The following is a 26,845-nucleotide window of genomic DNA, read 5'->3' on the forward strand; positions in this document are numbered from 1 at the left end:
GTCACGGCGATCATGTGAGACCGAGGACCCAGAGCACGCTGAGATTACAGCCCAGGCCGGCCGCAGAAAACTCATTTCGGGGGTGGCCCGAGCAGCTGTACCATCGCTGTCACAATTGGATCACTGTTTTATCCAAGGGACGTCGCTGTTGTCCTCTCACGGGAACAGGGCAGACACCCGGTGCCGTTCACCCACTGTAACCGCACGGAAAAAAGCGCTTGGAAATCAATCACCGGGCGAAACGCTCGGGTCTTCTGGACAAAAATCCACGGACGGAGGCGGTGCAGACAGACTGCAGAGTCGCCGGCCCGCCCCCGAGCTCAACCCGAGTACCCGACAGCCCCCACGCCGCCGTCGTCGACTCGAAACGCAGGGGCTGTACTGAGTACTGACCTGATAACTGGAATTTTTGGTCTTTGCTCCGATCCAGCGCCAATCAGGTGGCGAGGATACGGGGTGGTGGTTGTCGGAGCTCATTACTCGCGGCCACAGGAAACGGGAAAGAGGGCGGCATCCCTCGGCCGTCCTGCGGGACGGGACGGTTCAACCGTTGCCCGTTGGGTGCGTCCGCTTTAGTAGTGACCGCACCATGCTTTGACCAGTGCACTATCTCGTTTCCGAGCCCAACGAACCGAGGTTTGGCAGTTGAACTGGATTTCTGTTAGTGGACAAACAGGACGGTGCCGCCTCATTGAACTTTAATTCAAAAACGAGATCCAGACAACGTCCTGCTAACGGTACTAGCACGGTAAGCCTCGACAAGAATCCGTCTAACTGGAATCTAAAGTAGCCTTGGCCAAATTTTCTTATATATTACGAGGTGCACAAAGTCAACTATTTATCACAATAAGGAAAACTAATTGCAAAGTTTTCAGCATGATTCTTTTTGCTACAAGCATAAAATAGAATAGAGCTCATCAACCAATCGCCCGTGTGTACTTGAGCTAAAGTCTTCTGAATATTTATTCTTTCGTGATAAAAAAGTTCCATGATCGAACTTAAATATGATTTTTGCAGTGTCACGATTCATCTTTTTCTTTGAAGCAAGAATAATGAGTTAGAAAAAGAATTCATCAGTGTTATGCTAGCATTGAGCGCTGATATTATTAGTATGGAGTAAACAAAATTCTTATCACGGCATCAAGACCATACGGTGGAAACAAAAATCGACTGGCCATACATTTTTTAGAAAACTATCTTACAATTTCAACAAGAAAAGGACTGCCGTTATTATTAATTGAAAAACCAAGACAGGGACTGTCATCCGGGGCGACCGTTCCCCGTTCTCGTTGCCAATCAGTGATAGAAAAATTCTGACAGGACCCGCACAGACCCAGGTCGGCCACCGGCCGCCGAACGGTCGCACGAACCGGTTTCCTCTCCACTCCGTCCACAGCCCTTCCCAGCCACGGATCTCACTTCAGCCTGGCGCCAGGGCTCAAGCCCAGCCACAGCCAGCCACTACGGCCACACGGGACCGGGACCAGGGGGAGTTTTGAACGCCCAAAGCTACGGTTTGCAACGTACTAGACGCCCCCAAAAAATAAAGCTTATCTGCGCAGTGCGGATCGGCGCCCCGCAGCCCGAGCGCAAGCGACCAAACCGAGCTGGAACGGGACGAAAGCCAAAAAAAAAAAAAACTTCCCATTTCCCTTTCTTTTCCTTTTCTCGCTGGGGGCTCGGGGCTGCCCTTTCCGGTCTCGCGCACGCACACCACCACCACCCCCCCGAATATGCTGCCCCCAGCCGCGCCGGCCGCGCCCTGATCCCCCCCACCCGATGCGCCCTCCCCGCCCCCTGCTCCGCCGCCGCTGCCACGCCGCCGCCGGATCCGCTCCCGCCCGGCAGCCCTCCGCTCTCGGCGGCGCCGGGCCCCGCTGACCGGCCGGGCCCCACCCCACGCGCTGCCCCCCACCTCCCCCTCCCCCGCCCCTGCCCTCGTCGTGCCCGCGCCGGCGCGGGGTGCGGGGACGGCTGCTAGGGTTTCCGCGGCACTCGCCTCGTGGTGCCCCCAGCGGATTCGCGCTTGCACTGCGGGTGCCGGTCCGCGCTTCGCCTAGGGGGTCCGCCGCGCGGGTTTCATTTCGTCTCGCTGAGGCCCTGCGGTTCCGAGGAGCTCTCCGGAAGCTCGATTCGCCGCGGGGTTTCCGAGGCAGGGGCGCCGATCTGCGGCTGCCGGCGCCGCAGCATTGGGCGGCTTCCCAAGTCTCCGGGCGTCTGGAGCTTCGACTCGGCCGGTTCGGGTCTCTGACAAGGCGCTGCCTTCAGCTCGTCTCCGGCCTTTGTGTAAGCATTTCCTCGCTTCTGGGCTAGCTGATATTGGAGGGAACCATGTCGGAGAACATCGATCTGGTGCTCGAGTTCCTGCGGAAGAACCGGTTCGCCAAGGCGGAGGCTGCTCTCCGCGGGGAGCTCACTGGCCGGGGCGATTCGAACGGCACAGCCACGCAGAGGCGCGGCGCTGAGCTGAAAGAGGACGAGGAGCAGGAGGACTCGGTGGGCTCCAATGTAGGGCCCAAGGGCGCTGCGTCAGTGAGGAGCGCAGACTCATCGAGGGAGTTCATCGTGAAGGAGATTGATGTGGGAGCTCTGCCGAATGGGTCGGATGGAAGGAAGGGCTCCGGGATAGGCCAGCCTCAGGAGAACAACATGGGGGATCTGTATCCTTGGACCTTCAGCATTGCGAACAGCACAGCAGAGCAGCTGGCCGAGCTTCTGGTGTCGGAGGAGGTGCCAAGACATAGACGTGGTGCGATGATCGCAGAGAAGAGGGATCGAGGCGTTGGGACTGAGCAGCCTGGCCCGGTGCTGGAGCAAAAAGCCTCGTTTGGAAGAGGGAAGGGAAAAGTTGATGCTACCGGGAGAGCTGAAACCAACGAACAGGGTCATTCCAGGGATAAAAATCTGGTTCCAGAAAAAGAGGAGATCTTGAATGGCTGCACAGTTAAGACAGTGCTTCCGTTCCCTGCAGAAAACCCGTCATCTAGCTACAATGGTACACACCACGAAAATGAGAAGAAAGAACTAAAGAAGAGCATTAGTGCAGATGGTGTTGGAAAAGCAGTGAAAGGACAACTTGATGAAGGGAACAGGCAATATTACTTTGAAAAGTCCCAGGGTACAGATCAGGTGGCTGACCGCTGCTTTGATCTGCAGCTTGTTGGAGATAACCAGCGTGAGGAGCTTCCCAAGTTACCCCCTGTGAGGCTCAAGTCTGAAGATAAGTTAGTCAATATGAACTGGGAGGACAAGATAAACCATCATGGATCTGGAGCCAAGCAATCTAGTGCTGCTGATCATGCCTTTATGATTGGGTCTTATCTCGATGTTCCAATCGGGCAAGAAATAACATCTTCAGGTATGTTGCTAGTGAGTTACATGGTACTGAGTTCAAACTACTAGGCAAGCAGTGTTACATGGTGTTCAATATGATTTGTTAATTCAGTTCTGTGCAAACATATGCCACTGCAATAATACTAGGATCTAATTCAAGACATTTTTTGTCTCTACCAATCTATCTTTGTTATGGCAAAAAGGCTTTGGAAATTGTGAAGTATTTGTGTGCTGGAAGGCAATGGTTGACTACTTGATTTGTTCTGGATTCCAGTGAGCTGTTGTGATTATTGCGCACTGTGCTGTTTGAAAAAAGATCCATTGTTCAAAAGTCACTGCATAATTTTGACTTTGGTTGTGTAGGCCAGAAAACTTGGACATTCGGCTAATGTTCATGTGATTTATATCATATTTGGGACCAACTAAGGACATCAGTTGATGTAGTTTCTGTAATTTATTCCTCTACTTTTGCTATAATAAAAAGAAGCACAACTGACCTTGTGAAATCTTTGCATATTGGTGTCAGTAGTACATTACTGACACTTAACTTATTCATGCCATGGATCCTTTAGTGCCACTATCATGTGAGAAAATTATGAGGTTTTTGTTTTCCAGAAGTCTGAAGTACATGTGTCATTTGTAATGAATGCTTCTTTTGTGTATAGATTATTAGTGACCATCCATGTTTCATAATTCAATTGTTTAAATTAGTGTTTTCATTCTTTCCCCTCGCGCAGGATCATTGACTGATGTTTCATGTTTCTGTAATTGTTTTGCTCTCCATTCATCTTCTAGGAAATTGTGTTTCTATAAGTATGACGTGATAACTCCAATTGACTTTAATGCTGTTATTTTAATTTAAACTTTATCAGAGTGTGTTATACGTCTAGATTTGCTAATTGTTTGTCTCCTGAACATTGACCTCTGCATGAACATATTCAGGTGGAAGGCGACCAATTGGCAATAGTTGGTTGTCTGTCAGTCAAGGTATTGCAGAGGACACTTCTGACCTGGTATCTGGTTTTGCAACAATCGGTGATGATACGCTTGAATATCCAATTGGTGAATATTGGGACTCCGATGAGTATGATGACGATGATGATGTTGGCTACACCCGACAACCAATTGAGGATGAAACCTGGTTTCTAGCGCATGAGATTGACTATCCTAGCGACAATGAGAAGGCAACTGGCCACACAAGAGGGCCTGATCGACATGATCGCCCCACAAAGGACGAAGATGATGACCAGTCATTTGTTGAGGAAGACTCCTACATATCTGGTGAGCAATATTTTCATGGAAAGAATATTGCACAAGTAGGCACTTCGGTGGGGCCAATGGTGCATGGAATTCCTGATAATGATATGATGGTTCAGTATGATGGTCAACTTTTGGATCCCGAAGAGCTTAATTTGATGCATTCTGAACCAGTCTGGCAGGGATTTGTGTCGCAGAACAGTGAATTAGGTATGTTAGCGAATGGAAAATTCCTTAATGATTCTGAACGACCCCATCCTGATGACCCTTTTGTGGAGGATGATCAGCATGGCTCTGTTAGGTCGATTGGTGTTGGGATAAGCAGTGATGCTGCTGACATTGGAAGTGAGGTGCGGGAAAGTCTGATTGGAGGTAGCAGCGAAGGGGATATTGAATACTTCAACGAGAGCAGCCTTAGTGTTAGTGCAAAAAGACATTCTCAGCAGGAAACTGAAAAGAAGAGAATAGGTGGTAAAGGAGCTAAACATGACCAAATCAATTATGCTGCTGATATCCAGAAGGTCAATCTGCCACCTGGAGCAGCTGATGGTGGATTTTCTTTTCCTCCACCACTGCATTCTGGGAAAAATCATGACTCTGATGCTAAATCTTTGTGGTCAAAGAAGGATGAAATGTATTGCATTAATGATCCTGATGAATGTCAAAATGGCATGGTATCAGATGATATGCTTGCCACGTGGAGGAAAAAGAACAGTGAGTCTTCTCTAAGGAGCTCTAGAGATGAAATGACGTCTGATGTTGTCAGATCGAGAAATTCAAGTGCATCGTACGATGAAACGGAGGACACAACCAATGTTCGGCATCACAAACTAGACGACGCACAAGAAGAAGACACTGGAACCACCTTAGATGACGAGGAAGCAGCAGCATTGCAAGAGCAAGTTAGACAGATAAAGGCGCAGGAGGAAGAGTTTGAAACTTTCAATCTTAAGATTGTGCATAGAAAAAACAGGTACTGCTCTTTAAATATTTGTTCCATCTTTTAATTTTGGTAAAGCATAAAAATGATGTCGTGATTTCCAGTTCTTTATTATCCTTCCACTATGCCTGTGTTCACCGTGCAACACTTACACTTCCTTTTTCTTGGAGGATTTTATCTCTTCTAACATTGTTTCCTGTTAACAATATGACAGAACTGGCTTTGAGGAAGACAAAAATTTCCATGTTGTTCTCAATTCTGTCATTGCTGGGCGTTATCATGTCTCAGAGTATTTGGGTTCAGCTGCATTCAGCAAAGCTATCCAGGCACATGATTTGCACACAGGAATGGATGTTTGTGTCAAAATAATAAAAAATAACAAAGATTTTTTTGATCAGAGCCTTGATGAGATCAAGCTTCTGAAGTATGTTAACAAGCATGATCCTGCTGATAAGTACCACCTTTTGCGTCTGTATGATTACTTCTACTACCGGGTAAATTTGTGCTTTTACTCTTAATAGATCCCTTTCCAGTGTAATTTAGTTTCCGCTGAGTCTTGGAATTTATCACAACTTCACTACATAATCTTAATGAGTCGCTGAAGTAGTAAATAATAATGTTGCGTCGTGGCATGTTTGAAATTCTACTGGCTCTATACACGTCTTGTACTCCACTCTTAACTGTCAAATTGAGTGTTTCTTAATTACATGATTCGGCATGTAATTTATCCAGCACTCTACATTTCACTCTCTGAATATCACAATTCCATTTTTGTTATGTGTGCCACAACATTTTACAGTTTATAGGATCCAGATATTTAAGGCACATCTTAATATTATTCAGAATTGATCCATTATAATGGCTCACATTTCTTGGTATTTCCATATTGATGTTTGTGAAATATTTGGCATCACATCCTGTGAAATATTTCCGTATTTATTTGGTGGGTTATTTGTTTGTAAATTCCAGGCATGTGAATCTTGCGTTTTCAGTATAGTGCTCTGAAATTCTTCAAGTTGATCAATTAGAATGGCTAGATAACTGCTTGTAGGCATTTTATGTGTATGAAGAGGTTCAAGAATGAAAATTGAACTGAGCCTCAGTTTAGGGTTGATAAATTACCTTTTCCCAAAAAATGTCTTCTAAATTTATGTCAAATCTTGTACTAAAGTTTGCTGTGAATGCTGTAGCGCTTATTCGAAGTTTTATTTGCAGGAGCATTTACTGATAGTCTGTGAACTTCTGAAGGCAAATTTATATGAATTTCAAAAGTTCAATAGAGAATCAGGGGGTGAGGTTTACTTCACAATGCCAAGATTGCAGGTATTACTGAGCTATGATATCCACTATTGTTGACTTAATGTTTAACCACCAGTAACCAGACATGTGACTTCAACTTTTCACATCAACTTAATATTTTCCTTTGTTGTATATGCAGTCAATAGCTATTCAGTGTCTTGAGGCACTGCAGTTTCTGCATGGTCTCGGTCTAATTCACTGTGATTTGAAGCCAGAAAACATATTGGTAAAGAGCTACAGCAGATGTGAAATAAAAGTCATTGACCTTGGGAGCAGCTGTTTTGAGACAGATCATCTATGCTCATATGTGCAATCACGATCTTACCGTGCACCTGAGGTTATACTAGGCTTGCCTTACGACAAAAAGATAGATATATGGTCACTTGGTTGTATATTAGCAGAACTTTGCACCGGAAATGTAAGTGGTTACTGCATGCTGACTGCTATTGTTCTTACCGGTTACTGTTGTACTTATGATATTAGGAGATACAGACAAACACATAATGCAAGAGAAGAATGTACTAAAACAAAATAAAATATCTCATTTTATACCTCTTCTAACTGCTCGGTTCTATTTTTAAGGTGCTTGTCATAGTAAGATCATGTACTTATAATTCATTGGCCACTACTGCTAATCAGAGGAATAAGGAACATAGTGAAGTTGGTGATTGAAAGCTATGCATTTTGTTATTATGTTCATTTATCGTTTGAAGGTGTCTTGTTTTATCTATTTTCTGTTATATGTTCATATCGAGTACTGGAGCTGATGTATGCATCATCTATGCTTTTCAGGTCCTTTTCCAAAATGATTCTCCTGCAACATTACTTGCACGTGTTATGGGCATCATTGGCTCCATAGAACAAGCTATGCTTGCGCAGGGACGGGATACCTACAAATATTTCACAAAGAACCACATGTTGTATGAAAGAAATCAGGTTTGTGCTCCTCAGTGTTCGTTCAGTAGATTTTAGTGAATCTCTTCTCATATTAACATTTAAGCTCGCATTTTCCTGTGCTTCAGGAAAGTAACAGACTTGAATACTTGATTCCCAAAAAGACATCCTTGCGGCACCGTTTGCCCATGGCTGATCAAGGGTTTATCGAGTTTGTTGCGTACCTTCTAGAGGTAAACCCGAAGAAGCGCCCAAGTGCCTCAGAAGCATTGAAACATCCATGGCTTTCTTTTCCTTACGAGCCAATATCTTCATGAGGCATATTGTTATTGGGTCACGGGTGGCTTAACATTTGTCTCGACACCTGAGCACCATGAAATTTTGATAGATCAAGATTCAATATGTTCTACCACGACCAAGCCATGGCATCAACCAAAGTCCAAAAGGCAAATCTGGATATGGTTTGATCATGTCTTGGTGCCACAATCAGGTGGTCTTATGCGCCATGTACTATCACAGCATGCCCTGTGTTGTGCTTGTAATATAACTTTGGTTTTTTTTTGTCCATCTCTAGCCCCCGATGTAACAGGCCATTTTGGTTTAGGTACTTTGGAACGCATTTCTAGGAATAGGGCTGTCATGTTGTACATGGTGTGATCATTGTTGAACCCCGTGCGGCCGTGCCATGCTGTGCACCTGTGTTACGGTTCTAACCCAAGTTCTGAACGTTTCTCCTCTCTCGTTGCACTGCCGGGTGTTTAGGAATATGCCTGTCAAAGCTTGCCTGCGAAGCTTACAAGGTTTGGCTTGCCTTATCTGATTGTTATCAAGAGTTGGTCGCCAGGTAGCGTATGTTCAGATTAAACGTTTTTTTAATCTGCTTTTGCTGCCATGCCTAATCTTTTCCGTTGAAGCTTGAATCCTGTCCAACTTGTACTTCGGTCAGGGCTTTGCTTAGATCCCCTCCAAATTCCAATTTTTTACAGTCTCTTTCCATCACATCAATTTTAGCACACATGCACGGAGCAGTAAATGTATGTAAAAAAATAACTAATTGCACAGTTTAATTGTACATCACGAGACGAATCTTTTGAGCCTAGCTAGTCTATAATTAGATAAAATTCGTTAAATACAAATGCGCTACAGTATCTCCGGTTGCAACTAAACCGGCCTCAGGTAACGCTTGCGGGTAATGATGTCTAGGATGATGTTGCTTTTAACAGTCAGCGTCAGTCACATCCGCAACAGTCCTGAAGAAAGTGAGGGCGGAGGGGTGTGATGAGACCAAAGTTTTGCTTTTGTACGCACTCCGGGAAAAATGACACGAGTCTCAACAATTTCCCTTAATCATCAATGCACTGCCGTTCAAAGGGCGATCGATTTGATGTACCAAGCTGATGGGTGGCATATACTCGGTGGCCATCCGGACCTAGTACATGCTAACATGCCTGTCACCCTGCAGCGTGCGAATGGGGATATGATGGCTAATGCTTTTGAAGCAACGGCTTTGTTTACTCCGCCAGATGAATCCTCCGCGGCCGGCCTCTGACCTGCCGTGATTTTATTTCTTCTCGAGATCCCCACTTGCAGTACGTCAATTGCCATTTGCGTGGCATCTTGGGTGCTGTCGTCCAGAGTAGATCGTTTAGTTTGAAGACGAAGAGCAGAAGCCTGAACATGCTGGGATGCTGGGAGCTTCCTGCAGCCATAGAAGCTGGAAGGCATGCACTCATAGTCTCATGCTCATCGAATCTGTGTCACCGTGTGGCGTTACCGAGCCACCAAAAGACTACTCATCCTTCCCGAACACACAAGACGTGTGCTATCAGTATCATGCACTAATAAGCAAAGGCACACCCATTTTTCTGTTCCAGATAGCGACGTCGCCTCGACTGAAGGAGTCTCATAGAAGCGCGGGAGAAACAAATCATTGGCGCCGGCCCATCCCCGTGCACAGGACAGTCTCCGCGCCTTTGCCTTCCGCGTGCAAGAGATCAGCGATAGATATAGATTCCTCGAGAGCATGGGTGGGGGGCGCTAGCTATCTACTGATCGGGATTGTACGTGGTGGACGGCGGCGGCCGCGAGGCGTTGCCGAGTCGGCGCGCTTGCGCCGGCCCGCGCCCCGTATGGCCCGTGGGCCGTGGGCCGTGGCCCTACGCGCGTGCGGCGGGGCAACAGAACCCATATATCTTCCGAAAGAAAGCATTTTAAGTAGCTTTCGATATTTAAGATTCGTGCACGAGCTTTTATTTGTTGGATCCATCATCTCCACTCTCCGCCTTGCTTGCTTCTTTCTCCTCCGTCATCATTCCAGGAAGAGCTAGGGGAGGAGGACGTCGGCATAGGATGAGAGGTGGGGGAGCGGCCGGCGATGATTGGGATGGTGGTCGAGGTGGCAGAGTTAGAGTTTTAATAGCCGGCAGCTCTAGAGAAGAGGTTCGTCGGTGGTTCGGCCGGCGGGGGAGGCAAGGTGGTGCTCCGGCTGAAGTTGGATCCTAGGTAGACGGTGGCCGACGGCAGGAGCGAAAAGAAGATCGGGGTCAGCAAGGTCGAAGGCTGTGGGTGGTGGGCAGGCAGCGAGAGCCACCAGCCTGAGTGGAGAATGAGAGAGCGGGACGGAGGATGGCAGGGTGGGGAGAAGAAGATGAGTTTAGTAAATTTTGATAGACTTTAATGATAAATTGCTTATCCATCTCGTGCAAAGAAGGTGAATGGCGCACGGCCCCGTCCAATGTCAGCTGCCTTCGGTCGGGCACGCGCAACCGCCGCCGAGTAATCAGCGGCCGAGTGCGCGCGCAGCCGCGGCCAGATACACCTGCAAGGCTGCAACTCCGTGCTGCCGGTGGTAGCTAGCCAGTGTTCGTTCAAACTCGTCGTCTCGTCGAGCGCGCCGTGGTGGACCCGTTCGTGCGCGCCGAGTTGATCAGCGTGGCACCACCCACGGGCGCCTGGCCTGACACGGCCGCAGGCTCTTATTTTGCTGAGCTCCATGCGTCCTATCTGGCATGCGACTCCCCACTCCCCAGCGGTCCGGCCGCCGAGCTCGCGCCGCGGCTCGAGCGGTCGTCTCCGCCCGCGGCCGCCCGGGGCGGACCAGGTTGCGCACGCCACGGCCGGAAGGGGTCTTCCTCTGCGAGTTTTAGATCGGTCGTCGCCAGTAGTTGGGTCGCGCAGCCCGCCCAATTGCAGTGCTGTGGATTGTCTGTCCAGCTGTGGATTGCAGTGCTGTGGATGTGTGGAAACAGGGATAGCAAACTGACTAACGACGACCATCACGGTCGCTAAACCAGGTATAATTAGGCATGTTTCGAACGCTGCTCCACTTCGGTTTGGACCGGGACAGAGACGTGCACGTGGGGGTTGTGAACTTGTGACCGAAAGAAGTGCTTTCTAACGTCTCTGTGTACCAAGCATGAGTGCGAAAGAGCCAAAGAGGGATAGCAAATTTATCGAAAGTAACGGCCATCATGGTCGCTAACTAGGTAAAATTAGGCGCCTCCGACACGTTGCTCCATTTCGATTTGGACCGGGGCGTGCACGCGGGTTGCGTTCGAAAGAAATGCTTTCATTTTACCGTCTCTGCACAAGCCCAAGGGTGAATAAGATGGATCATAGTAGGCTTTCTTGTATGCTTCCAGTACGTCGTTTTCTCTGGTTGGCAAAGCGTGGAGGAAGGCAGGGTAACCGTCTGTAACTTCACAAAAAAGACCTCATCAGGAAAGAAAAATTACATAAATAGGTCTCCTTCTCCACCTAAACAATTAATTACTGCCGCCTCGCCGGTAAAAAAGAGCGCCGGCTGCACGAAGCCGTGCAGGAAGGAGCCGCGCGGCCCTCGCCCAAACTGGGCTCCAACGTGCCTCCCTTGTCGAGATTATCCCGCAGCAGCGTCGCCGAGATTTCCGGCCGCGCAGGTTTACCGTGATCCTCCTACTATCGCGACCTCGCGGCCATCCTCGCTCCTCGGCCGCGCCCGACCACAGCCCCAGCACTGCACACCCCTGTGGCGACGTGCTCCCGCAGGGGCACAAGCGTCCCACCCCGCTAGGCGCTAGTAGTGGGTGGCAGCATATGCGGCGACGCTCCCGAAATTTCCAGACGCCCCTATCCCCGTCCGCCCCTTTTCCCACGTCCACAGCCACAGGCCGCGAGAATCTAGATGGCGACGGCGAGCCCCGCGCGACGCTACCGATGCGGGGATGCCCCCCGGTGGAGATAACAAAAGAGGTAAGCGACGGCGACCGGCCGGACCCGCTGACTCACGGGCCCCACCGCCCTCGGCCGGTCTCCCTTCGCGGCCCCAGGCCGCTGGGGGGGCGCCACGCGGCCTGCCGCATCGGCCCCCCGTCCACACGTTTGGCTGGTGCGCGGGGCCCACCCGGATGGCTCCCGCCACGTGGGCCCGTGCGCGGCCACCACCCGCGGCGGGTTCGATTTGGTTGCGGGCTCTCCCTCCGCCTTGCCGCCTCCGCCTCTTGGTTCTCGGAGCGGCGGCTATAAAGCTTCGCCTCCACTCCCACTCGGGAAGACTTGCTCAACTTCTCCTTCCCTTGTTATAGTATAAAAAAAAAAACTTCTCCTTCCCTTTCTCCCTGCCGATTAACACGGCCTCGTTTGCGAGAAGCTATTCTCCGTTGCGTGCGCCTCGAGCATCTGGTTCGAGAATCGGCGGCGGTGGGCGGCGGCATAAACCGATAAAACCGAGCGCTCCTTTTTTTGGGCGGCGGCGGTGGAGGATCGCGCTGGGTGTGGGGTGGGGTGGGGGAATCCATTTTTAGGGCGGTGCCGGCGCGATCGGTCCGGGATCGGGAGCTTTTTGTTGTTGGGAGCGAGAGAGGCCACGAGAGCGGCGACGCCCGGGACCCGACCCGACCCAGCCCAGCCCCGCGTCGAGGAGGGAGAACAAGGGATAGGAGACGGCGACGGTGGTCGCGAGGATGGCCGGGAGCATGCAGGCGGCGGAGGCCGCGGGGCGGCTGAGCGCGCTGCTCTCGCTGCTCGCGCTGCGCCGCCTCCTCGCCGTGCTCCAGCCGCTGGCCCTGCTCCTGCTCCTACCCTTCCGGTGGCGCGCGCGCCCGGGGGCCGCGGCCGCGGACGCCGCGTCCGACGCCGCGCCGTCCGCGTCGGGCGCCACCGGGAAGAAGGGGAAGGCGTCGGCGTCGGTGGTGCTGCGGGTGCCGGCCGGCTCGCCCATGGTCGCCGCGCGCAGGCAGGCGTCGGCGCGGAGGGAGATAGCCATCCGCCGCGCGCGGGAGGGCGGACGGGAGTACGAGCTCATCTCCACCGCCCGCGGCGAGACGCTCTTCACGCAGTGCTGGTGGCCGTACCCGCCCACCTCCACCAGTAAACCACGGTGAGAGAACTAGAAAATCCAGGCATCCAGGGGGCTGTGCCCACATGTGCTTGAAAATTTTGTTCCTTTTTTCTCCCTGGAAAGGTGCCTTCTGGTGTTATTGTGCTGATTATTCGTCCTTTGTTGTTGGCGATCTTGTGGTGCAGGGCGCTAGTTGTTGTCATGCACGGGCTAAACGAGCACAGGTAAGAACGGTTCTTGTTCCTGTCAGTTCCTTTCGAAATGATGATTCGGCTATGCTGATTGGTAGCGGATGGCTGACCCTGACCTTCCTTGGATTGGTGTGGCAGTGGGAGATATGATCATTTAGCGAGGCGCTTGAATGAGATCGGCATCAAGGTGTACGGGATGGACTGGACTGGTGAGTGATTTTTTTATCCTTCTTTTTAGTTCTGATGGTTCACACTTATATTATGGTAGGCATTTGTGTTTTGATTTGATTTTATTATATCTCGAATCACGGTTATACTCCACGGTTTTGATTGTGAACTTTACTAATTCGTGCGGGAAACAATTATTAACGAGAAATTAATAAAGATGTCAGTTTCTCTCAAGTTCCTTTCTGAAAGAAGAATAGCACGGGTCAGTGTCAAATATGGTGACCATAGATTTGCGTGTCTCAGAACCAGACAGGGAAAAAGATCTCACATGGAATCTAGTTATATGAGGCTTACAACTTTTTCGAGGGCTTGAAAAATCTTTGTTTTTAGGGCTACATAGCATCCTGAAATTGAAATGAAATGTGTCTGTTAGAAGGCTAGATTTTGGATGAACATACTTTCTGCTTGTGGATGTCTAGATATTTTGCTGGCTTCATTTGGCCGTTCATTCCTTGGTTATTTAGGTTGACACTAGCGTAGGAGGTCCAACTCCATCTTAATTTGAAACAAATCCGCATCATTTAAAGAAAAAGATCATGACATTGAGACAACCTAGCTAACTGGTGGGTTTCAAAATGTGTATGACCCTTGGCTGAGTGGTAGATTTCAGAAACTTTTGGTGGATCCTAAGCATAATGCCTGTCAAGATGAGCTTTTAACCTTGAGATGGATATATTAATGACTGGTTTCTAGCTGGGAGCTTAGATATGATGCTACATCACTTTCATGGTTCCCATTCTTATATTTTGTAAATGATTTGTGACCTGGAAGCTTAGATAGACGGTTTCTCATTGGTATTAACTAAAAGCTGTGATAACTGATAATTCATAATTGCTGACTTGGACATTTACTCTGTTTGAGGGATAGACAGATACTAGGTACGCGGTATCATTTAATAATTCTGAAGAAGAAATGGCCTATGAGAAAAATCTTCCTTTCTTCACTTTAGCTTCTCCCTTGTTGAATTAGATAAACCGTGACATGCTACCTTGAACTTTTCTCATGGCACTGACTGCTAGAGTCGCCACCTTTGACTAGCCATTTAAGTAAACTTACGCTTACTTAATTGACCACTTGTATCAACATTATGGGCGTGTTGAGCTAACTGATGTTAATAATTTGTGGTACTTCTATGGTTGAACTTCAGGGTGTACTGAAATTCAGTGCGACACATTGATTCATTAGTCTTTTCTAACCTACAAGACTATGCTGTCTTACAGGCCATGGTGGAAGTGATGGTCTTCATGGATATGTGCAGTCTCTTGATCATGCTGTCAGTGACTTGGTATGAGCAATCAAATCTACTTTCTGTTTCTTGAGACTTAGAGCCTGTTCGTTTCCTACCCTCTAAACTTTAGACCCGTCACATAAAAAAGAATCTTGTTATTTAGAAGTATTAAATAAAATCTGTTTATAAAACTTTTTGCATGGCTGGGTGCTAATTTGCGAGACAAATTTAATGAGCCTAATTAATCCATAATTTGCCACAGTGATGCTACAGTAATCATCCGCTAATCATGGGCTAATATACCTCATTAGATTCGTCTCGCGAATTAGCACTGGGGTTCTGCAATTAGTTTTGTAATTAGACTTTATTTAGTACTTCTAAATGACAAGATTCTATTTGATCTGATCCCTCTAAACTTTAGACCCCCAGGAAACGAACACACCCTTAGTGATGTAAATTCTTATTCAATTGCTTTTGTTTCACTGTAGAAAATGTACCTCAAGAAAGTCTCAGCTGAGAACCCTGGGCTTCCATGCTTCTGCTTTGGCCATTCAACTGGTGGTGGCATCATTTTGAAGGTAACATCAGTGGCACCATATGAACTGTAACTGTGCAATGCTTGCTTCTCCAGTAGTGTGCTTGTGCACTTGGGTTCTGCTTCATACATTTAATGGTATTTTGATTCTTGACAGGCTGCCCTTGACCCAGAGGTAGATGCTCTTATTCACGGTATTGTCCTGACATCACCAGCTGTTCGTGTACAGCCTGCCCACCCAATCGTAAGGGTATGACTCGATCTTTCTTAAACAATATCTGATCATTTGTGTACTATGTTTGAAGAGAAAACAATGTTTCCGCTCCTGCTTGTAACCAATGATGTGTTAGCTATTAGAGTTTGTGTGGAATCTGTGGACATCATTGTGCTAACAATTAGAGTTTTTGTGGAATCTGCACACATCATTGCTCGCCTTTCAGCCCTTCTCAAAAATATTTTCCTGTTGCCTACTACTGCAGGTCATGGCGCCACTTTTCGCCCTCATCGCGCCGAGGTACCAGTTCACGGCGTCCCACCGGAACGGCCCGCCGGTGTCGCGCGACCCGGAGGCCCTGCGCGCCAAGTACACGGACCCGCTCGTGTTCACGGGCGCCATCCGCGTCAGGACGGGCTACGAGATCCTCCGCCTGACGTCCTTCCTGCAGCAGCACCTGCACCGCATCACCGTCCCCGCCCTGGTGATGCACGGCGCCGACGACATGGTGACCGACCCCGAGGGCTCGCGGGCGCTCTACGAGCTGTCCTCGTCCGCGGACAAGGCCCTCAGGCTCTACGACGGGCTGCTGCACGACCTCCTGATCGAGCCCGAGAAGGATGTGGTGATGGAGGACATCGTGGCATGGCTGCGCCCCAGGGTCTGACGTCCTCCGCAGCCGGCAAGCGCTGACCGTAGGACGCAGCTCTGTCGCCAGCCGCGGAGCGCGGAGGACAAGCAGGCGGGCCGCCGCCTCGCCTCCGGACGGTGATGACGCGGTGCGATCAGCGGCTGCGGAGCAGCAGGGAGAGCAGGAGATGTCTTTCGCCCCCTGGCGCGGTGACGGTGCGAGAGCAGGACAGGAGTACCCGAACCCGAGTACCTACGGTGATGGCGCTTTACTGACGCCTCGCGGTGTGCTGTATCCCGAGATTTTTGGTCAGGGATACGTATGGATTTGTAAAATTGTTGTTCGTTTCGCCCTGTGTGGCCACACGAGTGGTGTCCGATACTATATAATTTAGACGCCCATTCCCCTCGGGGTGATGCATTTAATTGCAATTCCAAATCAGAGTTGTAACAGTCTCGGTCTCCCCATGCGATGTCGAGGCTCTGTTTTCCTGTTCCTGGCACGTTAGCCTTTTGTGTTGCTTGCAACGCTGCTCTGGATTGTGCCTGGGTTTGCGTCTCCTGCCACCGTGTAGCGTGCGCCTTGCGGTGTGCACGGCGAACCCGGGTGGCTAGCGTGGCCGCCGCAAGCCACTGCCGGTGTCGGAGGTTGTGCGACCGTACGAGCGTTTCGTGATTTTGGCAACCTCGACTCGTGTACACGTGATGTGATGGTGCACAAGTAAACTCGCTGGCCATCGATTTCCCGTATCAGCGCAGTACGTTTCTCTGATTCTCTCCGTTCTATTCCCGCCCGGGGGTTGTTCAGGCGTCGCAGTCGGCGACGGCGAGAGCTCGGAAGTCCATCGCTTCACGCAAGAATTGTTCACGGGAGAGGGAGGGGGGGGGGGGTGCTCTGAACGGAAGGGTGGTGCCAATCGACGCGGAGACCCGGTGCCGTCCGATCTGCCGGTGGACGGCCGGGATGAATCTTCGATCAGCGGGCGATACCAACCAGTGAACTCGACGCCGCAATCCGGCGGGGCCGGGTTGACACCTTGTCCTCTCTAGAAAGCTCCAAGTCACCACCTCGGCACCTTCCGTTCTTGCCATGCACACCACCTCAAATTTACATGCTTGCCATCGGGCATGCTCGCCGCTCAATGCTCGTGCTTCTCGCTTGGAAAAGGAAATGACCAAGCCGGCACCACGACCTACAGGTCTCGTTGTTGGATAAGAAACTCACATCGGTGGAATTTTTTAAGGGGGAGATTCCCAGAAGCTCTTTTTTTCTTTATGAAATCTCAACTATAGACTGGCATTCCCAGTGAACTTTAATGAAATCTCAAGTATAACTTGGTATTAGCATATTATCATTTAATTTTCCATCTAATGAATGCAAATAACATTGCACATATGAAAACTCTCTAGCATAATGTTGCTTAAGAAAGACTACATATGAAAACTCTCTAGCATAATGTTGCTTAAGAAAGATTGCACGATGTGTGAGGCTGTGTTTAGTGTATATGCAGATTTGCTGTTATTGGTACCACCTTTTGGTATTTTTTTCATAATTGATATAATACGTTGATATTTGTAATTAATCCCTTTACAATATTTTATCATGGAGGTGTCACTTGTGTATCATTAATCTGTAATGGTCTAGCTATGAAATGTAACTCAGACTATGGCTTTTATTGCAAGATGCTGAACAAATAAGCAAAATTGGAATACTATAAGATGAATGCCAATATGACACAACCTATTCATATTGCTTTCATGTGCAAGCAAACCAAGTTACACTTTTAACTTGATTTATTAACGTTGGTGCCAGATCACTATGCAATCAGTGTCCTCAGAAAATATTTGATGATCGTATGATAAATCTCTATATGGGAGAAATAAAGGATGCATCAAATTGTTTTCTTCTACTACTACGATAAGTATTGCATGAGCTACCACGATAGTACCGGATCACTGTGCAATCAATGTCCCCATATGAGAGAAGATACGATGATTGTATGATCTATCTATACGCGAAAAACATTAAAGGATTGCGATTTCTTTTCTTCCAGTGTTATTAGAAAGAGATACTACTTTGAACCTAAAAGCACTATTACATGATTTATCGTCAATGGTACCAAATCACTATGCAATCAATGCACCAATTTGTGAAAAGATACAAATCTATCTCTATGTGGGAGAAATAAAGAATTGCAACATGCTATTAATTTGTTTTCTTCTATTACTACTATGATAAAGGAGATATCACTTCAAATAGAGGAGTATTGCATAGAGATAAGCTACAACGAGCCATACTAGATTAGTATGCAATCAATGCGTATGATCTATCTCTATATGTGAAAAATATAGTATTACGTACCGTGTGCTATTAATTTCTCCTTTCCTTGTATTATGATAAAAGAGATATCACTTTGATCAAAAGTATTACATGATTTGTCACAACGGAACACTATGCAATAAATGCTTCCTTTTGAGAAAAGATATGAGTATATCTCATTATCTCCTATGTGAGAGCAATAAAGGACCGCCATATTTATTTTCTTCTACCACTATGTTATAAAGATATAATTTGGAGGGGTAAAAGATACAATGATTGTATAATCCATCTCTATGCATAGGAAATAAAAAGATTGCCTCTTGCTATCAATTTCTTTTCCTCTACTATTATGATAAAAGAGATATCATTTCCACACGCAGGCCTTAGTTTGTCTTATAATTTAAAAACAATAAATAAAAAACAAAAATCGATACTCATTAAAATATGAAATAAGTTGTGACAACATCATCTACTCATCTAAGAATATGGTATGAAAACCGGAAACAGCATAGAAGGGTGCGGGTTATACCAAGAAGGGCATTACGGTAACTCTATATTTATCAGTTTCCTTTGGACTGCTAATCCGCTTCTATAAAAAGGATAAGCTCCTTGAGCAAGCAAAAGCCCACAGAACGAGTGAGGGAGGCGACTTCATACTGCTCGCCTCGCCGTCTTTCCCCCAATCTCTCGACCTTCCCCGCTGCCGGCGATCGCTGGGCCCCGCGCAGCCGCAGGGAGCCCCCGCGCCATGGCCTTTCAGGGGAAGAAGCTCATCAACAACCCCGACGGTAACAGCCTGCTTCTCCATTCCCCCATTTCTCGCTAAATTTCGGTCAGTTTTTCTTCGATTGCTAGGGTTTAATTGCATCGGATGGTCCCGGCGGGGCTTTGGTTTGGTTTATTTTTGCAGATGTAGTGACGGAGTTCATCGAGGGGCTGGTAGAAACTTACCCGGGCCTGCAGTACCTGGACGGGTTCCCTCAGGTGATATTTCGCATTAGGGAACAATTTGGAGCTGTTTCGGGAAGCATTAAGTGACGGATCTCCCCTGAAACCCGTGCAGATTAAGGTCGTTCTTCGTGCTGATGTCGAGCGTGGCGCCTATGATAAGGTTGCTGTCATTTCAGGTAATTTTCCAAGGTTCGAACTGTGCTTTGTTCTAATTGCATTGGCATATGATGGTTTGTTCCTGAGTTATGTCGAACATATGAAATGCCACGGAATTGCCCTGTTTCGAGTATCAGATATGGTATAATCTAGCTTGGAAATCTTTTTATTACGTTGAAGTATTATGATTATTAGTAGGGCTGCTTCCATATGCTCGTTACCCTTTTTAAAATAGAATTGGCCAGATCTAGTTTTTTTTTCCCAATCAGTTTAAGTCATGCTACATTCAAATCTACATATTTTAAGCTAGATGCTATAATGGTAGTTGGGCTAGTTGCTTGGATTTATGTAATATATTAAGCTAGGATGTTCTTTGTACATTAGAAGTATAATGTTGGACTACGCTTTGGAGATAATACTGCCGGAGGAATAATATGGGACAGTGTAGCCCATGTAGCCCTTGCATTCCACGGCAGTATCATAGACTTGTGGAAAAATGTGCTAGTTGCCATATCTGCACGCATATAATCTCTTATATGCTTGCTGTGTTTCCTTGTTTGAACCTAAATACAGGCTGTTTCTTTGTCCGCCCTTTAACTGATCAGATCTCAGTGCAATCACTAGCACAAATGTCAATTAGGAACTTCTGCTTAAAAAAAATCTTCATTATGAACTTTCATGGCAGACGGTTCGTTCCTTGGATATATCTATTTGTTCATGCCATGTTCAACTAATTGTAGCACCACTTTTTGTTCATAGGTGGTGGAAGTGGCCATGAGCCTGCCCATGCTGGATTTGTTGGGCCAGGGATGTTGACTGCTGCTGTTTCTGGAGATGTTTTCGCTTCTCCACCTGTGGATTCTATTTTAGCTGTATGTTTTCTTTTGTAAAATTCTCTCTAGCTTCGGCTGCTTAAATCATCTCCTAACTGAGATTGAACTACATCTTCTCATTCTCATTGTAGGCTATTCGCGCTGTAACTGGTCCCATGGGGTGCCTTCTGATAGTAAAGGTAGTCTCACTTTGATATCAACTTTAAAAAGTCAAATCGTGATCTAAGAGGGATCTTTTAGTGCACCAGCAGATCGTGCATTCTGAATACCTGATGCTTTGGGACGGTGCATTCTTTCTTTATTACCACATTAACTTTATGCTAGCACTTCTCCACCGATTGTCCTGTATTTGTGCGTAAACTGGCAGTGATGGATAGAGAGGAAGGAGAAGATTTGCTTCTCTGAATTTACTTCGGAAAAATTACCACCCCCCTCCCCCCTAGTTTAGTTCAGTAAGAAAGGTGCAGTACCCCTCTGCATCTATTTTGAAATGGCTGGCTAATTTTTGATAGTTATGTATGCTTGATGTAGTTATACTGTTTCCCCCCAATATTTTAATCTGTAATGCTCCTTTCTGTTCCACCTTATATGTGTAAACTGTAAAGCATTGCCCTACTCTCATCTTACTAAGTTGCATTTCTTTTTCACCTTCAATTGCCAAACATTCGCAGAACTACACTGGTGATAGACTTAATTTTGGATTAGCTGCTGAGCAGGCAAAATCTGAAGGCTATAAGATGGAGGTTGATCAACACACCTTACTATGTTCGTATAGCAGATCACATCATGTATTAATTATTTAACATTTATCCCTCACTTGTAGATGGTTATTGTTGGAGATGATTGTGCCCTTCCCCCACCTAGAGGGATAGCTGGTAGGAGAGGTTTAGCCGGAACAGTTCTTGTGCATAAGGTATTTTATTGTTGCTATTGTATTTTATATCCTAGATTCTGCTCTTAGGCATCATCTCAGTTACTGGCATGTGGCATGTTACATCCGTTTACTCAGCAAAGCTGGCCTGTGAAGATATCTTTTGATTCAACTTATCTGTTCTTCATGCAAGCAACCTTTTCCCTCTAATTGACTAGCCTTGCACTATGCTTGCTAAAATAATGGGGAGTGCCTTTTAAGTAAACTGATGTGGTATTTGCGTGTGCAAACACTAAATAATACTAGCTAATAGCTATCTTCTCAACTAGCATTGAAGATGTACTGCATGTTTATGAAACACACGTTTCTAATCTAATTTGACCAGTCTGCACCATTCTTTTCTTCTGGAATAAATTCTGGCATTGTGCTGCATGGATGTCAAACATGAAGCAATTGATACTTTCTTGTAAAATTTCTTCTTGTTCTTTAATGTTAAGTTTGTTTGATCCACAGGTTGCTGGGGCTGCAGCAGATGCTGGTTTATCTCTTGCAGATGTTGCCGCAGAGGCAAAACATGCATCTGAGGTTGTTGGTACAATGGGAGTTGCACTTTCTGTTTGCACATTGCCTGGGCAAGTAACATCGGATCGTTTGGGTCCAAAGCAAATGGAGCTTGGCCTTGGAATTGTAAGTTTAAACCACATCTGTTGTTATACTTTTATATTACTGTATAGACAATTAGCATACATGGATATAGTTGGGAGCTTTTGTGCATTAATGTTTGTTTTCTACATATCTGAGATCTGTAAATCTGAAATAACAAACATATATTTGTTTCCAGCATGGGGAGCCTGGTGTTGCTGTTGTTGAGCTCCAGCCAGTTGATGTAGTGGTTGAACATGTTCTTAAGCAGATACTGTCACAGGTAAGTTTTTGATTTAATATTTTGTTGAGCCCTTAATTTATTTTCATCTATTTGTCTTCGTTGATCAAAATTCAAATTTTATTTTATTTCCTGCATTGCAGGCACATAGATCGCTACAAAATTCTCTAATCAAGTTTCTCTGTTTAATTTCAACACTTTGTTTTCCATTATTTCTGAAGTCCAACTTTGAACTGTATTTAGCGTTTGGTTAGCTATTTTGTAAAGGTGAAAACTATAGCTTGTCTCGGCTTTGAAATTCTTCTTTATTGATTTAGATAGGTCTTTTCAACAAGAAAGTAGGAAATTTATTTATTAAGATTAATAAAAAGGCATTACAGGAGAGACAAAGATGAGAATGGGGTGGGAGATGAATTACGGGGAATGGAGACTAATCCTCTCCTTCCATGGTTTACCTTAAGTGAAACAATACGTATCTGTCTCGGACTCTCAGTAACTGCACTATGTAAAAAGGGAACTTTCTACTGCAGCTTGAGATGCTTTTAATAATTCATTTGGTGGCCTTGCATCCTTGCAGGAAACTCAGTATCTTCCTATCACAAGGGGGAGCAATGCTGTTCTCCTAATCAATGGGTAATACAAATCTGAACATTTCCCGTGGCTCTATAAATTGAATAACATTTATGGAGTCAGTACTAACACAAATTGAACGTGGGAAGGTTAATTATATCTTGATGTTTTCCCTATTTCTACTTTTTGCATCTTTCATGATGACATAAGGTGCTCATTTTCAATCTTGGTTAGTTGGTTTTGACCATCTTCTTATCCATTTATTTTTACGGGTTATTGTGAAAGTTGTTTCTGCAAACTTATCCTGATTCCTGAGTATACAGCGCTAGACATGAAGCAGTGTAAAAATTTAGTATCCATGGGAGAAGAAACAAGAGTTGAAAAAATTTATGAGTATCTTTCAGTAGGAGATTTCTGCTTCCTTCCCTGCTGATCATACGCCAAAGGGACCTGGTTAAATGTTGCATATCGATAGCACTTGTACAGAGGTCATCCTGTGTCATGGATAAATCCTTTGTTCGCTGGTGGTGGGGATCCATTTTGGATTCCTGAAAGGTTACTTAGTATTGTACCATCTCTGTAACTCTTCATTCTGTGATTTTATTAGGATAGAGACTAGAAATAGCTGGTTCCACATTAATTTAGCTAGTCCTTATTACCAAAGTGTATCTTTCTGACAGCATGTTTATGATATGGTCTACCATATCAAGTCCTACTTAAATATAAAATCCAGATCTTTTTCTATCTTGGATCTCTTTGAAAGCGCTACATTACGTTTATCAACATATATATTACCCTTCTCTTTGCTGTTTACACTGAATTGAGTGCAGTTTGTTGCTTTGTTGTTTAACCCCATATCTGATACACAGATTAGGAGCCACCCCTATCATGGAACTTATGATTGCAGCGAGAAAAGCAGTTCCTGAATTACAATTGGAGTATGGAATTGCTGTTGATAGGGTCTACACTGGCACACTTATGACATCACTTGATATGGCTGGTCAGTTTTTGCTTGATCTCTCTGAAATAGCAATGTGAATGAGTTTTGTCATCTCTTACTTCAGTTAACATGATTTGACCAAATCTCATAAACATTAATTGGTACTCCCACCCACACACCCATGAAAGAAAATGCTTCATGTATTGTGCATTAACATCCGCTATACTAGTAGTGAGTGGAATTCTTTATCTAACCACAATTCATACCTAAGCATGTGTTGTCGACACACTCTCAAATTAACTGGTCTGTGGGCAATATTGTTTCACTCTGTTTACATTTGCAGGATTATCTATTACCATTATGAAGTCTGATGAAAACATTTTGAAGAGGCTTGATGCTCCCACTAAAGCTCCGGCTTGGCCTGTTGGTTCTGAAGGTAACTACCATGGTCATGGCGACAAAATCAACTAATGTGTTGAATTTCACAAATTACTTGATAGCAAAGTGTCAGAATCCCAGGCATTTTGCATCTGCCTTTAGCTAGTATTCTCTAGCTATGCTTTGGAGGTTTGAATCCAGTGCTCTAAAAGGTGCTAGGTCTTAGGTGAATGGCGTGCCTAGTGGCTAATCGCTGCTAGGCAGGTGGTTTGTTGGTGCCTAGTGGCTAATTGGATGACTAGGTCTTAGGCGGAAGGATGGCACCTCACACCTAGGTGAAGGCTCGGTGGTTGAGATGGTCATGTTTCAGAACAGTGCTATAGTCAGTTTATTTTTGGTATATAAGTTGGAAAAATCTGTCATGGTTTCCTCCTATTATTTTCCCCTTACCTGCTACCATCATCTAACTTGCCATGTGTTTTTTGGTTCTACCATTTACATACTAAAAGGACTGCTTACAGACTATTTTATATGAACATTGATTGAAGGCTGTAAATCGAGTTCAGGTTGTTCTGATAAATGGGAATTCAATGAGACACTGGACTGCTATCGAAACTTTCAAATCATGTTTCTGGAACATGGGAAAATTTGCATATTTTCTCAGAAAACATTTTAAGCTCTATCAGAACCTTTTGATTTTAAATCATTTTTTCTGAACTTAATGTTGATCACTTGACTGTAGGAAACCGCCCTCCAGCAAAATTTCCTGTTCCTGTACCACCATCACCATCAATGAAGGATGACGAGGTAAAACAAAAACCCTTTTTAGATTTTCTTTTACTATTTGTTCTCAGATCATCTGTTCCCCTGTGATTTAATGTGGAAGTATGCAAGAAATCCAACTAGCGGTCTACTGTTTCTGCAGTGGTTATGGTGTCAACTTTCTATTTCCAGTAATACTGTATTGCTTCATGAAACTTTAGTCAAAACCATGATGTGATGTTTTTAACACACTGGCAGATGCACGGCCATCAGTTGCCTCTTGCAGTCCCTCAGTTATGAAGATTTTGTTATTGTGTTGCAGCTTCTTGCTCAACCTCAGGAGTTGAGCAAGCAAGGGTGTATCCTGGAGGCTGCTATCGAAGCAAGTGCTAAAGAAATTATCAATCTGAAGGACAGCCTGAATGAATGGGACAGTAAAGTGGGCGATGGTGACTGTGGAGCCACAGTGAGTCAGTTGTTTATCAATTCAACGCTTATTTGACTATTGCCATTTACGATTGAGCATATCACTGCTGTTTTTTCAGATGTATAGAGGAGCAACAGCTATTCTTGAAGATATGAAAAAGCGGTAAGTTAAAAGCATTTCAAAATATTGGTGAGAACTTTAAATTTTGTTCTTGAAATCTAGATAAGAAATACAGTGATTAAGCTGCTGACACGTGATAGTATACAATATATGAACTACAACATGATTTACTAACTTCAATACATTTCGAATTCTTACTTCGGTTCCTGTCCAGTGGAAAATGATACATGATGATGAGTGTTTCATTAGTAGTATTAGATTCATTCCCAACCAGTGGCTTTTTATGTGTCATTTTCCTGATATTATAATTGGGTTAGCTAGTTTTATGATACAATTCTAGTTTATTTCTGTCAAAAAAATTGACCTAATTTTAGTGCATTTTTCTGTGCCAGTTACCCTATGAATGATGCAGCTGGAACAATAAATGAAATTGGGGCTACAATCCGAAGGGTGATGGGTGGAACAAGTGGAATCTTGTATGATATTTGTTCTATCCGTGCCTGTAGTTTCCTTATTGAATGTATGATTCCTACTAAGTAAACTTACAGTTCCTAATGTACTCCAGGTATGATATACTCTTCAAGGCTGCATATGCAAGCTTAAAACAGAGCAGAACTGTTACTGCAAATGAATGTAAGAAATGTGCTTGATCTTTCTGTCCATGTACCATGAATTTTACACTATATCTTGCTGCTTTTCTACAGGGGCTGATGCTTTAGAGGCCTCTGTTGCTGCTGTTAGCAAATATGGTGGTGCCAGTGTAGGGTACCGCACAATGTTGGATGCCCTAATTCCTGCTTCTACTGTGATGAAACAGGTTGCTTCTTGATTCTTATTTCTCTTTCTTCAATCTTCAATCATCCATGGTTTTCTGAAAAAATTACCATGCTGAGCAGAGACTTAAGGCTGGGGAGGATCCTGTGACTGCCTTCATTGCATCTTCTGAAGCAGCATCAGCTGGTGCTGAATCCACTAAACAGATGCAAGCAAAGGTATATAATCGCACTCCTACTCCACATCCTTTATGCTTAAGCTTTGCAATTGCCCGACTGTGGCCAGATTATTAAACAGAAATACTCCTATTTCCTTCTATAATTTGTACAACTTGCAGGCTGGCCGGTCGTCATACATTGCTCCAGACCTCCTGGCTTCAATCCCTGATCCAGGAGCAATGGCTGCAGCTGCCTGGTACCGAGCCGCTGCTCTTGCAGTGAAGAACAAGCTGCACGGTTCAAAGAGCTAATAGCGTATGATCTGCTTCAATACCATACTGACAGGAAAATCGCTGGGGCATTTTCTCACCCCCCCCCCCCACCACCACTTAGATTTGGTTTCCGCTTGTGCTTTGCATGAGCCGAGAAAGAGACTTCCATATTGTTTCACCCTGCTCACATCTTACAAAGAGATGGTCAAAGAGTCTGTAGACGTTACAAGTTAAGTGAAACCATGCTTTTGCACTGCCCGTGATACCTTTGCTTCTTTCGGTGGTGGTAACGATCGTTGTTTATCTTGCCCGAGTTTCGTTTCAGCTGCGCGCATTTAGGTATGTCAATGGTGCAAACCAGCTT

At 45.8% G+C, this 26,845-nt stretch overlaps 3 protein-coding genes across 3 annotated transcripts; all 3 read left to right on the forward strand.

Annotated features, from left to right (window-relative positions):
• The first annotated feature begins 1,741 nt into the window (after window positions 1–1,741).
• LOC112874439 lies at window positions 1,742–8,270 on the forward strand. The gene is made up of 7 exons (XM_025937756.1): window positions 1,742–3,358; window positions 4,276–5,563; window positions 5,745–6,024; window positions 6,746–6,853; window positions 6,969–7,247; window positions 7,622–7,765; window positions 7,852–8,270. The coding sequence occupies exons 1-7, from the start codon at window positions 2,332–2,334 to the stop codon at window positions 8,038–8,040; spliced, it is 3,315 nt and encodes a 1,104-aa protein (XP_025793541.1). The 5' UTR covers window positions 1,742–2,331; the 3' UTR covers window positions 8,041–8,270.
• A 3,974-nt stretch (window positions 8,271–12,244) lies between these two features.
• LOC112877094 (monoacylglycerol lipase-like) lies at window positions 12,245–16,519 on the forward strand. Its single transcript, XM_025941301.1, has 7 exons — window positions 12,245–13,079; window positions 13,226–13,264; window positions 13,370–13,440; window positions 14,680–14,744; window positions 15,176–15,265; window positions 15,380–15,472; window positions 15,702–16,519. Exons 1-7 carry the CDS (start codon window positions 12,664–12,666, stop codon window positions 16,101–16,103), a joined length of 1,176 nt encoding a protein of 391 aa, XP_025797086.1. The 5' UTR covers window positions 12,245–12,663; the 3' UTR covers window positions 16,104–16,519.
• A 2,615-nt stretch (window positions 16,520–19,134) lies between these two features.
• Window positions 19,135–26,746, forward strand: LOC112874109 (putative 3,4-dihydroxy-2-butanone kinase). The gene is made up of 20 exons (XM_025937285.1): window positions 19,135–19,174; window positions 19,297–19,370; window positions 19,450–19,513; window positions 20,253–20,365; window positions 20,458–20,505; window positions 20,998–21,069; window positions 21,150–21,239; window positions 21,711–21,884; window positions 22,039–22,122; window positions 22,658–22,713; window positions 23,520–23,650; window positions 23,934–24,026; window positions 24,711–24,775; window positions 25,053–25,196; window positions 25,276–25,319; window positions 25,670–25,753; window positions 25,843–25,910; window positions 25,982–26,094; window positions 26,174–26,269; window positions 26,389–26,746. Exons 1-20 carry the CDS (start codon window positions 19,135–19,137, stop codon window positions 26,518–26,520), a joined length of 1,785 nt encoding a protein of 594 aa, XP_025793070.1. The 3' UTR covers window positions 26,521–26,746.
• Window positions 26,747–26,845: the final 99 nt, after the last annotated feature.

This window comes from Panicum hallii, chromosome 9 (assembly GCF_002211085.1).
Source record: "Panicum hallii strain FIL2 chromosome 9, PHallii_v3.1, whole genome shotgun sequence".
Lineage (NCBI taxonomy): Eukaryota > Viridiplantae > Streptophyta > Magnoliopsida > Poales > Poaceae > Panicum > Panicum hallii.

Bases quoted from the DNA above. Each gene is read 5' to 3' on its own strand.
- LOC112874109 (XM_025937285.1), top strand. From the start codon at position 19,135: ATGGCCTTTCAGGGGAAGAAGCTCATCAACAACCCCGACG. The intron at 24,776-25,052 runs GTAAAACAAAAA...ATTGTGTTGCAG, and splicing joins CATCAATGAAGGATGACGAG to CTTCTTGCTCAACCTCAGGA. The intron at 25,320-25,669 runs GTAAGTTAAAAG...TTTCTGTGCCAG, and splicing joins CTTGAAGATATGAAAAAGCG to TTACCCTATGAATGATGCAG.
- LOC112877094 (XM_025941301.1), top strand. From the start codon at position 12,664: ATGGCCGGGAGCATGCAGGCGGCGGAGGCCGCGGGGCGGCTGAGCGCG. The intron at 13,080-13,225 runs GTGAGAGAACTA...CTTGTGGTGCAG, and splicing joins ACCTCCACCAGTAAACCACG to GGCGCTAGTTGTTGTCATGC. The intron at 15,266-15,379 runs GTAACATCAGTG...GATTCTTGACAG, and splicing joins GTGGTGGCATCATTTTGAAG to GCTGCCCTTGACCCAGAGGT.
- LOC112874439 (XM_025937756.1), top strand. From the start codon at position 2,332: ATGTCGGAGAACATCGATCTGGTGCTCGAGTTCCTGCGGAAGAACCGG. The intron at 7,248-7,621 runs GTAAGTGGTTAC...TATGCTTTTCAG, and splicing joins CAGAACTTTGCACCGGAAAT to GTCCTTTTCCAAAATGATTC. The intron at 7,766-7,851 runs GTTTGTGCTCCT...CCTGTGCTTCAG, and splicing joins TGTTGTATGAAAGAAATCAG to GAAAGTAACAGACTTGAATA.